At 33.2% G+C, this 13,102-nt stretch overlaps 1 protein-coding gene across 1 annotated transcript in view; it reads left to right on the forward strand.

Moving 5' to 3' along the window:
* LOC114330024 (guanylate cyclase 32E) overlaps nt 1–13,102 on the forward strand; it is a 965,459-nt gene that overhangs the window by 725,224 nt on the left and 227,133 nt on the right. Inside the window, exon 10 of the mRNA XM_050647412.1 lies at nt 2,234–2,412. Coding sequence (XP_050503369.1) covers nt 2,234–2,412 — 179 coding nt within the window. The remainder of the gene's footprint in view (nt 1–2,233; nt 2,413–13,102) is intronic.

Below are 13,102 nucleotides of genomic sequence, written 5' to 3' on the forward strand. Positions count from 1 at the left end.
ACTCCGACTGCTATTTACCATCAATACAATTATATCTGTCATTTGACATGTTATACGTGTCGGACTTATTAAAATGCCCAACATATTTGTCGGGCCAACATTTTTGCATATATTACATAAAGATTTCTATCGAATAAAGTTAAAATCAACCTCCTAGTTTTCACAATCATAAATTTGTCAGGATGACACGTTCCAAAATTAAAATCACATTCCACAATCAAAACTTCCCCTGTTCCATTGTTTCCATAGATCAAAGTTTGTTCGACTAGACAGACACCGTTAAGCTATCAACAAATTTTCAGCTTACTATTAATAAACTTTTTTTGGTACGCGGGATCCAGGCCTAATATAAATTTATAAATCATATAAATTATGTTTGATTTTGGCATTGTCGGTAGCTCGAACATGATGTTTTACTTACATAAATATATGAAATTAATTTAGCACTGAGTACTGAGTATAAAAATTGTATCTGTTAATTAGTTTATCGAACACATCCAAATGTGTATCGTAGCGTAGCGACGTAAACAAGATTCATCATAATATTACTGCGAATCGTTGAATAAATTGTTTATGCAAAATAGTCATAGCATTTGCAAAAGTAATTTCAGGGATTTATTCGGCGTCCGTTTAGCATTTATGTCGCAGTTTTCTAATATTTTTGTTTAAATGCAAAATGTTACAATTCTTAAATAATGACAAATAAGGGTACATTCCATGTCAAATCACTGAGGCTAAAACTTTTGGATCTCCGATTTGTCTGCAACTTGGCGAAAAAAAAATTTAATAGAACGGAGTCAAAAAGGCATTATAGGGCATTATAATAAGTGATTTTGATCCACAGACAAGTTTTTGATAAAATTTTAGTATATAAAACGTTACAATACTGTTTTACATCTTCGATTTGGCTGAAAATTTAACCACATATAGAAAACGCCGAACTTTAAGTGGTTAAAAGGATTTTTAGAGTTTTATACTACCAAAATAATACATGCAATTTATAACTACCAACAAATATTTACATGCAATAATATCAGACCCAAAAGTTTATATTCCAGAGGGCATATCATTTTACATTGCATGCCTAGCAGTCCAAAATTTATTTCTCTAATTTTTAGGGTATAGTAGTCTAAATTTAAAATCTCGAATGAATTTAGCCGTTACGTCAGCCGCCATCTTGATTTTAAAGGAGAACCGCCATTTTCAACTTTTCGACAAAAAGTGAAAGGACTGAAATTGTTGAAAATACGATTTCCTATAATTTATTTTATTACAATTTTTTTTGTGCTGTTGACATTTTCCTAGATAAGGGGGAAATAGTAACATAGTGTCAATAGTGAATAGGAGCATAATTATTGAACTATCCCGTTTATCTTTAATTTTACAATAAAAATGTACCTATAGCAAAATGGAGAGAATTAAATTCGAGCGTAAGACCTGACAGGTTTTATAGCAGCTGATTTTGTTCAATATCTGCGCCATTTTCAACTTTTCTACAAAAATGGTACGGGCTGAAATTGTTCCAAATAAATCGTACTTACAATTATTACAATTTATTTTTAACAATTTTTGGTGTAAGGTTGATATTTTCCGAAGTAATTTTATTTACAGTATGCGTCTATATTTTTGACTGTGATATTATTGCATATAACTTTTGTATTCTGAAACTATACAAATACTTTTAACCAGTTAAAATACTGTGTTTTAATTATGTTAGCAAATTTTCAGCCAAAACCAAGATGACATATTTTGGGAACGAAGGAAAATGTAAAAAACAATATTTTGACGTTTCCTACAATAAAATTTGATCAGAAACTTGTTTTTGAATCAAAGTAACATATAATGCTTTATAATGACATTTTTTAATCCGTTCTATTAAACATTCTGTTTTCCGCTAATAATTTTTGTTAAAATATACTGTAAAATCGCTAAAAATGATATTTTGAGAAAAAAACAAGAAGACTGTTCGGGCCTAAATGCTTCAGCTCGAGCTTGTTTTTTCGTTCCGTAGAAGCTATGCACCAACTTTCAGACAAATCGGAGATCCACAAGTTTTTTGGATCCAAAATAGTGATTTGAAATGGAATCACCCATAGACATCTTAATATCCTTCTTTCAGTAGCATGCGTACTCTTATAATGATCTTCTATACCAAAATTTTGCAAAATGTTAGTTATGTGATAAAAAAGCTCATGATTAGTCATGATATACAAAAAATTACTTTTTTTTACAGGAGTTCAAATATTTTGATCTTGACCGTCCCATCCAATGGGTTGGTGGAAAATTACCAAGAGCAGAGCCAAAGTGTGGTTTTTACGGTGAAAAATGTATCTACAGAATTGACTGGAAACTGATAGCTAGCATGATTTTAGTATCAACTATCGTCATAGTCGGAATCCTGTTTGCAGTAAGGTAAGCTTTCTTTTGTGTGTTCAAATTAATGGAGCATAACATGGAGCATAAATTAATGGAGCATAAAAATTGAATTTTTAGTGATCAATCAAAGGATGATGGTCAAGTGCAATCCAAATCTCTTTAATAATGCTCTTTACCACATGACGTTTTCTCATATAAAGTTATACTTTATTTATTTGTCAAATAAAAATATGCTAGTGAAAACAAGTATGGGTTTCGTATATAAGAATGAACTAAACACTTCTGTTGTATTTAGGTGTATGAATGAATTTTTTAAATTCCTATACCTAAATACAACAGAATTGTTTACTTCATTCTAGGTCTGTCTTATCGAAAGTATACAGCCAACTAGAGGGTTTACCCTTGTTGAAGTTTTAAGTATGGGTTTATTTAAACTTGTTTCTATAAAATTTACATTTAATGCGTGTCCCTCAAACCTCTAACTATTTATTGAAACATAAAATTCAAAAATCACCTCGTTCCACCCTGATTCTCTCTACAGGGTGATTGATTAGTGTGATAAAGCTCAGTAGATCCGCTATAGTAACAGATAGCAATAAAAATTATTAACAAAAATTGCAGACAACTTTGAACTTCACATTACAAAATTAGTTAAAATATTACAGGGTGTTCTATAAGATAATGGCAAACCAAAGATATGTTTTTTTAAGTGGAATACCCTATATTTTATTTCATATTCGAAATCTTCTTAACTTCTCCATCACGAAAATATAAAGTTTGTTATGTTGTACAAAGTATTTACAAAGTTATAACCAATTTTCTACGAAAATCGTAACAAGTTCAGCTCCCTGTATACATAAAAATAAGCACAACTAGTATGGTATAGTTAGACCCAAACCCAGACATCCAAAGTGAAAGTTATCCTCTAACACCAAATTGTTCTATATGGTCCACATAATGTTCAGAAAAAAGTCACGCCATTTTGAGCGTCGGGTTTGGGGGGGAGAGGGGGGAGAAATCTACAAATTCGTTGTTTTTTAGGTTTTTCGTCAATATTTCTAAAACTAAGCGGTTTAGCATGAACAACCCTCTACACAAAATTGTTCTACATTAAATTTGAAATAAAAAAGGCCCTATGCATAACCCTTCTAAAATGAACGGTTCCAAAGTTACGGAGGTAGTATAGTATAATTGGTCCAAAAAAAGGCCTAACCCAGACATCCAAAGTAAAAGTTTTCCTTCAACACCAAAGTGTTCTATATGGTCCACATATTGTTCAGTAAAAAGTTACACCATTTTGAGCGTCCGGTTTGGGGGGGGGGGGGAGATGGAGGAGAAATCGGTAAATTGGTAGTTTTTTTATGTTTTTCGTCAGTATTTCTAAAACTATGCTTTAGCGTAAGAAATGTTCTATAGAAAACTATTTTACATAAAATTTAAAACAAAAAAGGTTCTATACATAATTGTTATAAAATCAACGGTTCCAGAGTTACGGAGGGTGAAAAGTGGAGGTTTTCGATACTTTTTATATTTACCGATTTCTCCCCCCTCTCCCCCCCCCCCCCAAACCCGACGCTCAAAATGGTGTGACTTTTTTCTGAATATTATGTGGACCATATAGAACAATTTGGTGTTGACAGATAACTTTCACTTTGGATGTCTGGGTTTTTGGTATACTAATATCATAAATATTGCCCAAAAAATATAAAAAGTATCGAAAACCTCGACTTTTCACCCTCCGTAACTCTGGAACCGTTGATTTGATAACAATTATGTATAGAACATTTTTTGTTTTAAATTTCATGTAGAATATTTTTGTATATAACATTATTTACGCTAAAGCACAGTTTTAGAAATATTGACGAAAAACGTAAAAAAACTACTAATTTACCGGCTTCTCTCCCATCTCCCTCCCAAACCGGACGCTCAAAATGGTGTAACTTTTTACTGAACAATATGTGGACCATATAGAACATTTTTGTGTTGGAGGAAAACTTTTACTTTGGATGTTTGGGTTAGGCCTTTTTTTGGACCAGCTATAATATACTACCTCTGTAACTTTGGAACCATTTATTTTAGAAAGATTATGCATAGGGCCTTTTTTATTTCAAATTTAATGTAGAACAATTTTGTATAGAAGGTTGTTCATGCTAAACCGCATAGTTTTAGAAATATTGGCGAAAAACTTAAAATACTACGAATTTACCGATTTCTCCCCCCTCTCCACCACAAACCCGACGCTCAAAATGGTGTGACTTTTTTCTGGACATTGTGTGGACCATGTAGAACAATTTGGTGTTGAAGGATAATTTTCACTTTGGATGTCTGGGTTATGCCATCTTTTGGATCAACTATACTATACTAAACAGCAATGGTTTATTGATGCCATATTTTTTTGTTGATTGTTAGTGCAGCAAACAGAGATTGACCCTCGCAAAATGGACACAAGTCCGGTTTTATTTTTTTTTCTGGTATATCAAGGGGTGCTTATTATGAGAAAAACTTTTTCTTAAAAAATTTGTCCCCGGAACCCCCCTTTTCATCCATTTAAAGGGGGTAATTTGTGGTTTTTGCGAAACGTAGCCCTTCCTGTACGTTTGGCAAACAATTTACTTAATAGTAAAATGAAGAGGACTATATTTCCTACTATTTATTTCTCGACGGCATATGTCTATCACCCACCGTTTAGCAAGGGTGGCGCCCCAAAATTGAGAAATTTTAAAAAAAGGTGTTTTAAAAAAAAAAAATTTTTTTCCCTACCTGTAATGAAAGTTAAGAAGAAACCCTGCGGCAATTAATCACAAATAAGTGGCTAATTTTTTGGTATACTTTTGATTTAAGGGCAATTGCAAATTTTTAAATTACAGGGTGTTACATTTTAATACCTTTTTATACACCTGAACCGCCTATGCTAGAGTAAAAAAACTTTCAGCGATTATCCATGTACTGGTGTCAATTTTTATAATGCACGTCCATATTTTCCCCGGAACCACTCAAAAAAAGGAGAATTAATAAAGAAAATAATCAAAAATTGATTTTGGGCCACCTCTGTGGCTTTAGGGTGCAAAGAAAATAAAATATGCATAGGTCATAATGTGTAGCAGACAGTGTGTTCTTTTATTTTCCATAAGTACGTTATCAATAAAATGAATAGATGACGAAAAAAAAAAAAACAAAAACTGGAGCCCCCAAAGCATTTCTGAGGTTTACGGCGCCACTGTGCCGTAACAGTTGCTTATACGAAAAAAATGCGTCGGACCTTATTTGTAGAGAAAATAATGGTCTTTCTGTATAAGTTTTGTTTTAAAAAATGCATGGGTAATGAGAAAATCGTACAAACATGCTATCTAAAAGATAGGGGTAGTTTCTACAGTTTATTTTCAAGGATAGGGGTAGTTTCAGCATACATGTTGCAGTAATCATATATATTTATGAAAAACCCTATCGATGGAGCATATGTCCATATGGGTCAAAAAGCAAAAAAATATTTTTTTTCAACCCCCCCTTTATATACTTTTTTGGCTACAGGGGTTGCATCAAGATATCGATTTTGGTGTCCATGCATGAGTAATAAGAACGTGCACAAACTGATATATAAAGCATTTTAATACAGGGCATGGTGTGTGATGGATTCCAAGAAAATCACTTTCTTTATTAATTCTCCTTTTTTGGGGGTGGTACCGGAAAAAATGGGAGTGCATTATAGAAATTTGTAAATAACACCAGTACCTGGATAATCGCTAAAAGTTTTGTTACTCTAGCATAGGCAGTTCAGATAGTATAAAAAGGGTTTTTTTAAAATGTAACACCCTGTTATTAAAAAATGGGCAATTGCCCTTAAATGAATCGTGTACCAAAAAATCAACCACTTATTTGTGCTTAATTTCCCCAGCGTTTCTTCTTAACTTTTATTACAGTAAGGAAAAAGTAATTTTTTTTAAATATCTTTTTTAAAAATTTGTCAACTTTGGGGCGCCACCACCGCTAAACGGTGGGTGATAGACATATGCTGTCCGGAAATAAATAGTAGGAAATATAGTCCTCCTGATTTTACTATTAAGTAAATTTTTTGTAAAAGGCAGGAAGGGCTGCGTTTCGCAAAAACCACAAATTACCCCCTTTAGAGGGATGAAAAGGGGGGTTCCGGGGCGAAATGATTTGCTGTAACTATAAATAAACTCGGAAAGTGTTGATGTTTTTAATACTGACTTCGGCTTGACAGTGAATTAAGAATAATATTGAACCGCTGACGAAGCGTTATTAAAAACTGGTGCACTTGTGTTAAGTAATCGGTGTCACCTCAATTATTTAAAAACAAACGTGATGTTTGTTTTGTAGGACATTTAAAAATTAAACGAATATGTCTTGCTCTTATTTTGGATGATGATAATCCTGTACAATGCGGTAAGGGTGCATTCTGTTTTTTGCAAGAATTCTTTGCACAGAGTAGTAAATTAGTTCGTTTGCTTTGGAAATATTTCGTATACTTGTATGTTGATTTTCAGTAACTATAGGTCTGGATCTCGCGTATGAAAAAAAGTTGATTAATAGCAAGCTGAAATTTTGTTAATAGCTTTAGGTTGTCTAGTCGGATTAACTTTCATATATGGGAACACTGGAACAGGGGCAGTTTTAATTGTGGAACAGATTAAAAATTTGGAACGGTCCGACCACGAAAACGGTACATTTATTTTGTCCGACAGAATAGACTTAAACTCTCAGAACAGAGATTAAACTCTCATGCAAAAATCAGACTGCTATTTATCACCTGTCATAATTCCTGTCATTTGACATATTCTACATGTTCCACTCATTAAAACGCCCATTTGGTGATAAATTGCAGTCTGATTTTTGCATGAAAGTTTAATCTTTCTTCGGAGAGTTTAAGTCTGTTCTGTCGGACAAAATTCGTGTGCCGTTTTCGTGGTCTGACCGTTCCAAATTTTTAACCTGTTCCACAATTAAAACTTCCCCTGTTCCAGTGTTCCCATATATCAAAGTTTGTACGACTAAACACCCTTAAGCTATTTACAAATTTTCAGCTTGCTATTAATCAACTTTTTTTTCATACGCGGAATCCAGACCTACTACCAGCAACACAGTTATTTCGTTTTCCTCTGTTACAGTACTTTTTGTTTGTCCGTGTTTTTCATACATAACTTAACCAAGGCAGTTAAAAACCAATCCTTAATTTTGTAAAGCTTGCTGTTGTAGGTTGTCGTCTTTCAGGGAACTGTTCATGATAAATTTTGATAATAACGCATTTTTATTGCACTCACCCAATTCCAGATCATATCTACCATTTCGTCAACAGCAACATTCATCTTAACTATTAAATAACACAATACACAAACAATTATGGTGAACCGTCAGTTTTAGACAACTCAGTCATGGCTTACTTACAATTTGGAAAAATTCAGACGCCTTATTCAAACTTTGCTCTGAAAAATTAAAATACCTCGAAAAATTACAAATATAGACGGGTCTAGGACGTTTCATCGCCGCCGTTTCGATGCCGCCAGTTCGATGCCGATGCCGGCCGATTCATCGCCAGTCAATTAATCGCTATCTGATATATTTCCGAATTTTCGACAGTTACAATTATTAGTTATTTTTAATATTAATTAGGAATTCTAGGAAATCCGAGATATGACGACGATGAAATGGACTGGCGATGAACCGGCGGCATCAAAACGGCCGGCGATGAACCGGCGGCATCGAAATGTCCCATTCCGATATAGACATAGGGAATATGACACAAAAAACAAAGCACGGTAATGGTACTTTTCGATAGTGACATAAAATACAGGTTGTTCCTTTTAAAGTTACTGAGAAAATAATGAACTTGCGTTTTGATTCACCCTGTATTCAATATAAAGAAAATTAGCAATGTCAACCATTCTTAAAAAAATTTGACAATCGACAAAAAATATGGCACCAATAAAGCATTGCTGTTGTGCTTATTTTTATTCATACAGGGAATTGAACTTGTTACGATTTTCATTGAAAATTGGTTATAACTTTGTAAATACCGTGTATAACATAATAAACCTTTATATTTTTGTGATGAGGAAGTTAAGAAGATTTCGAATGTAAAATAAAATACAGTATATTCCGTTTAAAAAAATAAAAGATTGGTCTGCCACTATGTTATCGAACACCCAGTAACATTCTCACCAAATTTGTAATGTGAAGCTCAAAGTTGGCTACAATTTTTGTTATTAAGTTTTATTACTATTTATTACTAAAGCGGATCTACTGAGCTTTATCACACTAATCAATCACCCTGTATAGAAGAGGTTTCCATATTGAGACAACCGAGAACCATTACCTCTTTTATTTAGGCAAGTTAGGCGTTTTTCGATATGCGTGGATTATCGGATAATTTTTGGTTTATAAAAACGGGTGGGCCTATAGTTCTGTAATTTTCAAAATTTTGTTTTCTGTATGAAGATATTGTTGACGTAGAGCTGAAATTAAATCCAATGAAATTGAATTTTGAACCTTTTCTTTTTTATTTTATTTTAATAAAATATAATGTTACTTGTAAAACAAATCACGTCCGTGAATATTCTGCTAAAAAGACTCTAAGGACGTGACGTCCACGGACGTGACGAAAAACACGTTACTAAAAATCTACACATCACATTTTTGAGGTTAGAAAATGTTTTGACCGTGGAACATAATCAGCTATGTCTGTTTTAAAATAAAATATAATGTTACACTTGTCAAATAAATTACGCCCGTGGATATTCTGCCACGTCCATGGAAAACAAGAATCCACGGAGGTGACGAAAAACACGTTACTAACAATCTAGACATCACATTGTTAAGATTAAAAAATGTTTTTACTGTGGTGTATAATCAGCTTTGTATAATTTAGTTACAGGGTGGTCCTCAAATCTAAATCTAAAATTACACTTAATCTTTTAAGGATACACAGATGTGACAACAGTTCTTGAAGAAACAGATTTCACTAAACAAATCACTCTTTATACCACAAGTTGCTGATAAAATGACTTCACCGATGCGTTTAACGTTTTGTTTGATTTTATGCTTGCCTCGTCATCTGGTAAACATTTGTGGTAATTTAGTATATTTGCGAATTTTTGTAAGTAATAAGTGGGTCCACGGACATGACGAATATTTTGGTGATAAGCTTTAAATCTATACAAATTAATAGCTGATTCAACTAAATTAATTTTTTCTACAACCGTGTTAAAAATGCAATTTTTAGCACTCCATATGAGCGTTAAAAATGCTACTTTAAGGCACTAGTGCTTTAAAAAATTTATGGCACTGCAGTTCGTACTGACAGTATAGGCAATTTTGATCTAATGTCAAAAAAATATAAAAATGGAATGTCAGTCAAGTTGAAGTAAAACTTTTTGTAGATATTGTCCTATAATTACGTTTGTAGAAAAAATATTGTATGATATGCGTGTTAAAAAGTACATTTTTAAGGCACTCATGTGAATCGCAGAACTCGCTTCGCTCACTCTGCAAACTTTCACATGCGTGCCTTAAACGTGTACTTTTAACACTTATATCATAAATAACTATTATATCTAGGACAGATATTAGAACATAAAGCAAATCGTTTACAGTTGAGTCCGCGAATCTTTACCCGTGCGTCATCATTTAAAGCATACGAAATAAGTCGGAAATTTACTATACGCAACGGCACGTGGACATTATTCCGATCGCGGGTTATGGTATAAAATTTGACGTTATCAAATAAATATAATGTCAAATTTAAGTTTTGCTTTAAAATTTTGGTGCATAATTACAGCTACATTGGAAGTAGCTTATTAAATTATTTTATTATCATTGATTAATAAATAAATAAACAATTTATAAAAAAATTCGATAACATATTTTCTTTTTGTTATTTTATTCACTTTGGCGGAACCTTAAACACAAGCATTCAACTGTGTCAACAATGAGGTTAGCTTTGTACGTTGTCAAAATTTATCGTAAAATAACATAAACTTATTACAAAAGTTCTAACTCCAATATAAAATTAGTTGTGAAAACAACTGTTTGTATACTATAAAAAACTTCAGAATGCAAAAATTCAACAAAATAACAGCAAAAAATTCAACAAACTGACAGCCACAAAAGTAAACAAACCAAAACGTCAGAAATTGTACTTAAAATATGTGAAGACATCCCCAATCGTCTTTCTTTTTACCTATCTCTTTTCAATGCACTGTGTCCTTACTTAATAACAGGCGGCAGCTGGTTTGTCATTAATTTCATGCGTGGAAGAGAATGATGCTAAATAAAAAGTATGTGTTTTATCTCGCCAGGTATTAATGACGCACGGGTAAAAACCCGCGGACTCAACTGTATCTACAATTTGTTTTGTTATTTCTATTATGTTGTTTAAAAACAGACTCTCAATACTATTCACTACAGAGGTGACTGGCCACGGACGTGATAACTCACGTTATATGGAAAAGATAAAATGCAAAAAATGAAACTTTTAAAAAATATATGGACTATAACGTTTTAACCCGGTAGCAGTCGCGCCGTTAGAAAAAATCTAACATTTTATTCTTTTCCGTGATAACTTGATGAACATTTTTGCAACATAGCTTTCCACCCGTAAGTGCCTCGAGGAAGATTGTAGTAATGCGTAAGTATTTTTTTTATTTTTTCATTTTTTTGTGAAATTTATGTCTTTGGTGAGAATCAATTAGCTTTAAAATTGTTAGAAATATGTTAGAAATAGATATTTTTAACATAAAACATAAAATCCTTTATAAAAGGTATATTTGTTAAAATCCCTATACAGGGCTACATCAAAGACAGAACTAGTTTTCGATCGGTTGACCGATCATCATCAGTGCAATCCTAAAATGTGTACAACCAGATAAAATAATGCAAAGTATTTAAAATGTTGACTAAGGTTATAAAAAGTTATAGGTTATACTCACTTAGAATCTACATGCAAGCCACCAAAGTAAAAATAACAGGGTAAAAACCCTTTACAATTGATCCGTCATCGGAACATATGACAAAGATGTTAATTATAACATGGATGGTTAAGATATCCAATGTTTTTCGCCCGAGGTACCAATGAGCTCTATCTGACAAGTTCACATCATGACTGTACGGAAGCAAGTGATTTTGATAACGGAAATTCTGAATGGTGACATGACAGGAATGACATTTCCACAGGAAGTTATAATTTCCCTGTTGTTTTGTGGTATTTATTGTAAAATTTGTTAAATTAATAACAATAAAAACAGTCGTTCCCACTGTTTTATTACGCTAAGATACATGCCACCATTTCTCAAGATCCCTGCATATCGCCTGGAACTCTAAGGGTTCGACAAAACAGACCAATATATGAGATAGCTAACATAGGGAAGAGGGGTGGTGTTATAAATTTATGAGAATATAATTAAAATGTAACATGAACGGGACCCAGAAAGAGTAGTGAGACTATTAAATTTAGTTGCAGTATGATTGTATAGGGTGGATATAATTAAATTATTGATGAAAATTTAGAGATGAAACGGTATGTATGTGGGTGATGATAGCAGCTATTGGTTTGTGTGTGTATAATTGGATAGTGATAGTGGTTGATGGATAGAGATGAATAAAGAAAGAAAATCATTATGAATTGTGTCAAATCAACTGTAAATGTGGCTATGTGAAAGCGATAGTGTAATAAAGAGGTGAAAAGTACTATTGTAATTAAAAAGAAGTTAAGAAAAAAGTTGTCGATGAAGTGGATGGAAGTCCCGGTTAAACGAAACGTGGCGGTTGACACAATTTGGGCTTTTTTGTTTTTCTCTGACTATTTCCAGGTCCTCGTACAATTCCCACTTCAGAAAGTCTCTTTGGGGGATATTGTGTAGAAGAGAAACATCATCTGGGATGTTCAGAGTATGATTTTTCTCTTTGAGATGTTGTGAGAAGGTAGAGGTATTCTCTCTTCTGATGTGTTCAAGAAAGCGAGAAGCAAGTGAGCTACAAGTTCTTCCTATGTAGGTGGCATCACAGTCAGAACATTGTAATTTGTAAACACCACTACGGTTCATATAGTTGATAATATCTTTGGTGTTAGATAGAGACTGTCCTATGTTGTTGGATACCTTAGAAGAAATTTGGACGTTATATACTGATCTTTTTATAATATTTGAAATATCCCCAGATAGTCGATCTTCGTGAAAAAGTATGGAAGCATAAGTAGGTTTGGTTGTCAAACCCATAGGGAACGCGGCATGTCGTAAGACCTTGAGCTGTCTTTTATGTATGAGCTTGCTTATGATGTGTGGATCGTATCCGTTGTTGAAAGCAATTTGACGTATTATATTTAATTCTTTACTGTAGTTGGATTGTGATAAGGGGATGGTTTCAAGACGGTGTATGTAACTATGAAAAGCAGCAAGTTTGTGTGACATTGGGTGGTTGGAATATGCTGGGATAACATGGTCGGTCTGTGTTGGTTTCCTGTAGATACTGAATTCGAAGTGGTCATTTAATCTGGTAATAGTAAGGTCGAGAAAATTGATTGATTGAGAAGACTCTAATTCCACGGTAAATTTAATGTTGGGGTGGATTTGGTTGATTCTAGAAAGTAATGAGTCAGCTGTATTTGAGTTACCTGAGATGATCAGAAAACAATCATCGACATAGCGAAACCAATGGAGAATTTCAGGATTTTTCATGATATGTACGGATTCTAAATGATCCATAAAAATGTCAGCTA

The sequence above is a fragment of the Diabrotica virgifera genome, chromosome 1, assembly GCF_917563875.1.
Source record: "Diabrotica virgifera virgifera chromosome 1, PGI_DIABVI_V3a".
NCBI lineage: Eukaryota > Metazoa > Arthropoda > Insecta > Coleoptera > Chrysomelidae > Diabrotica > Diabrotica virgifera.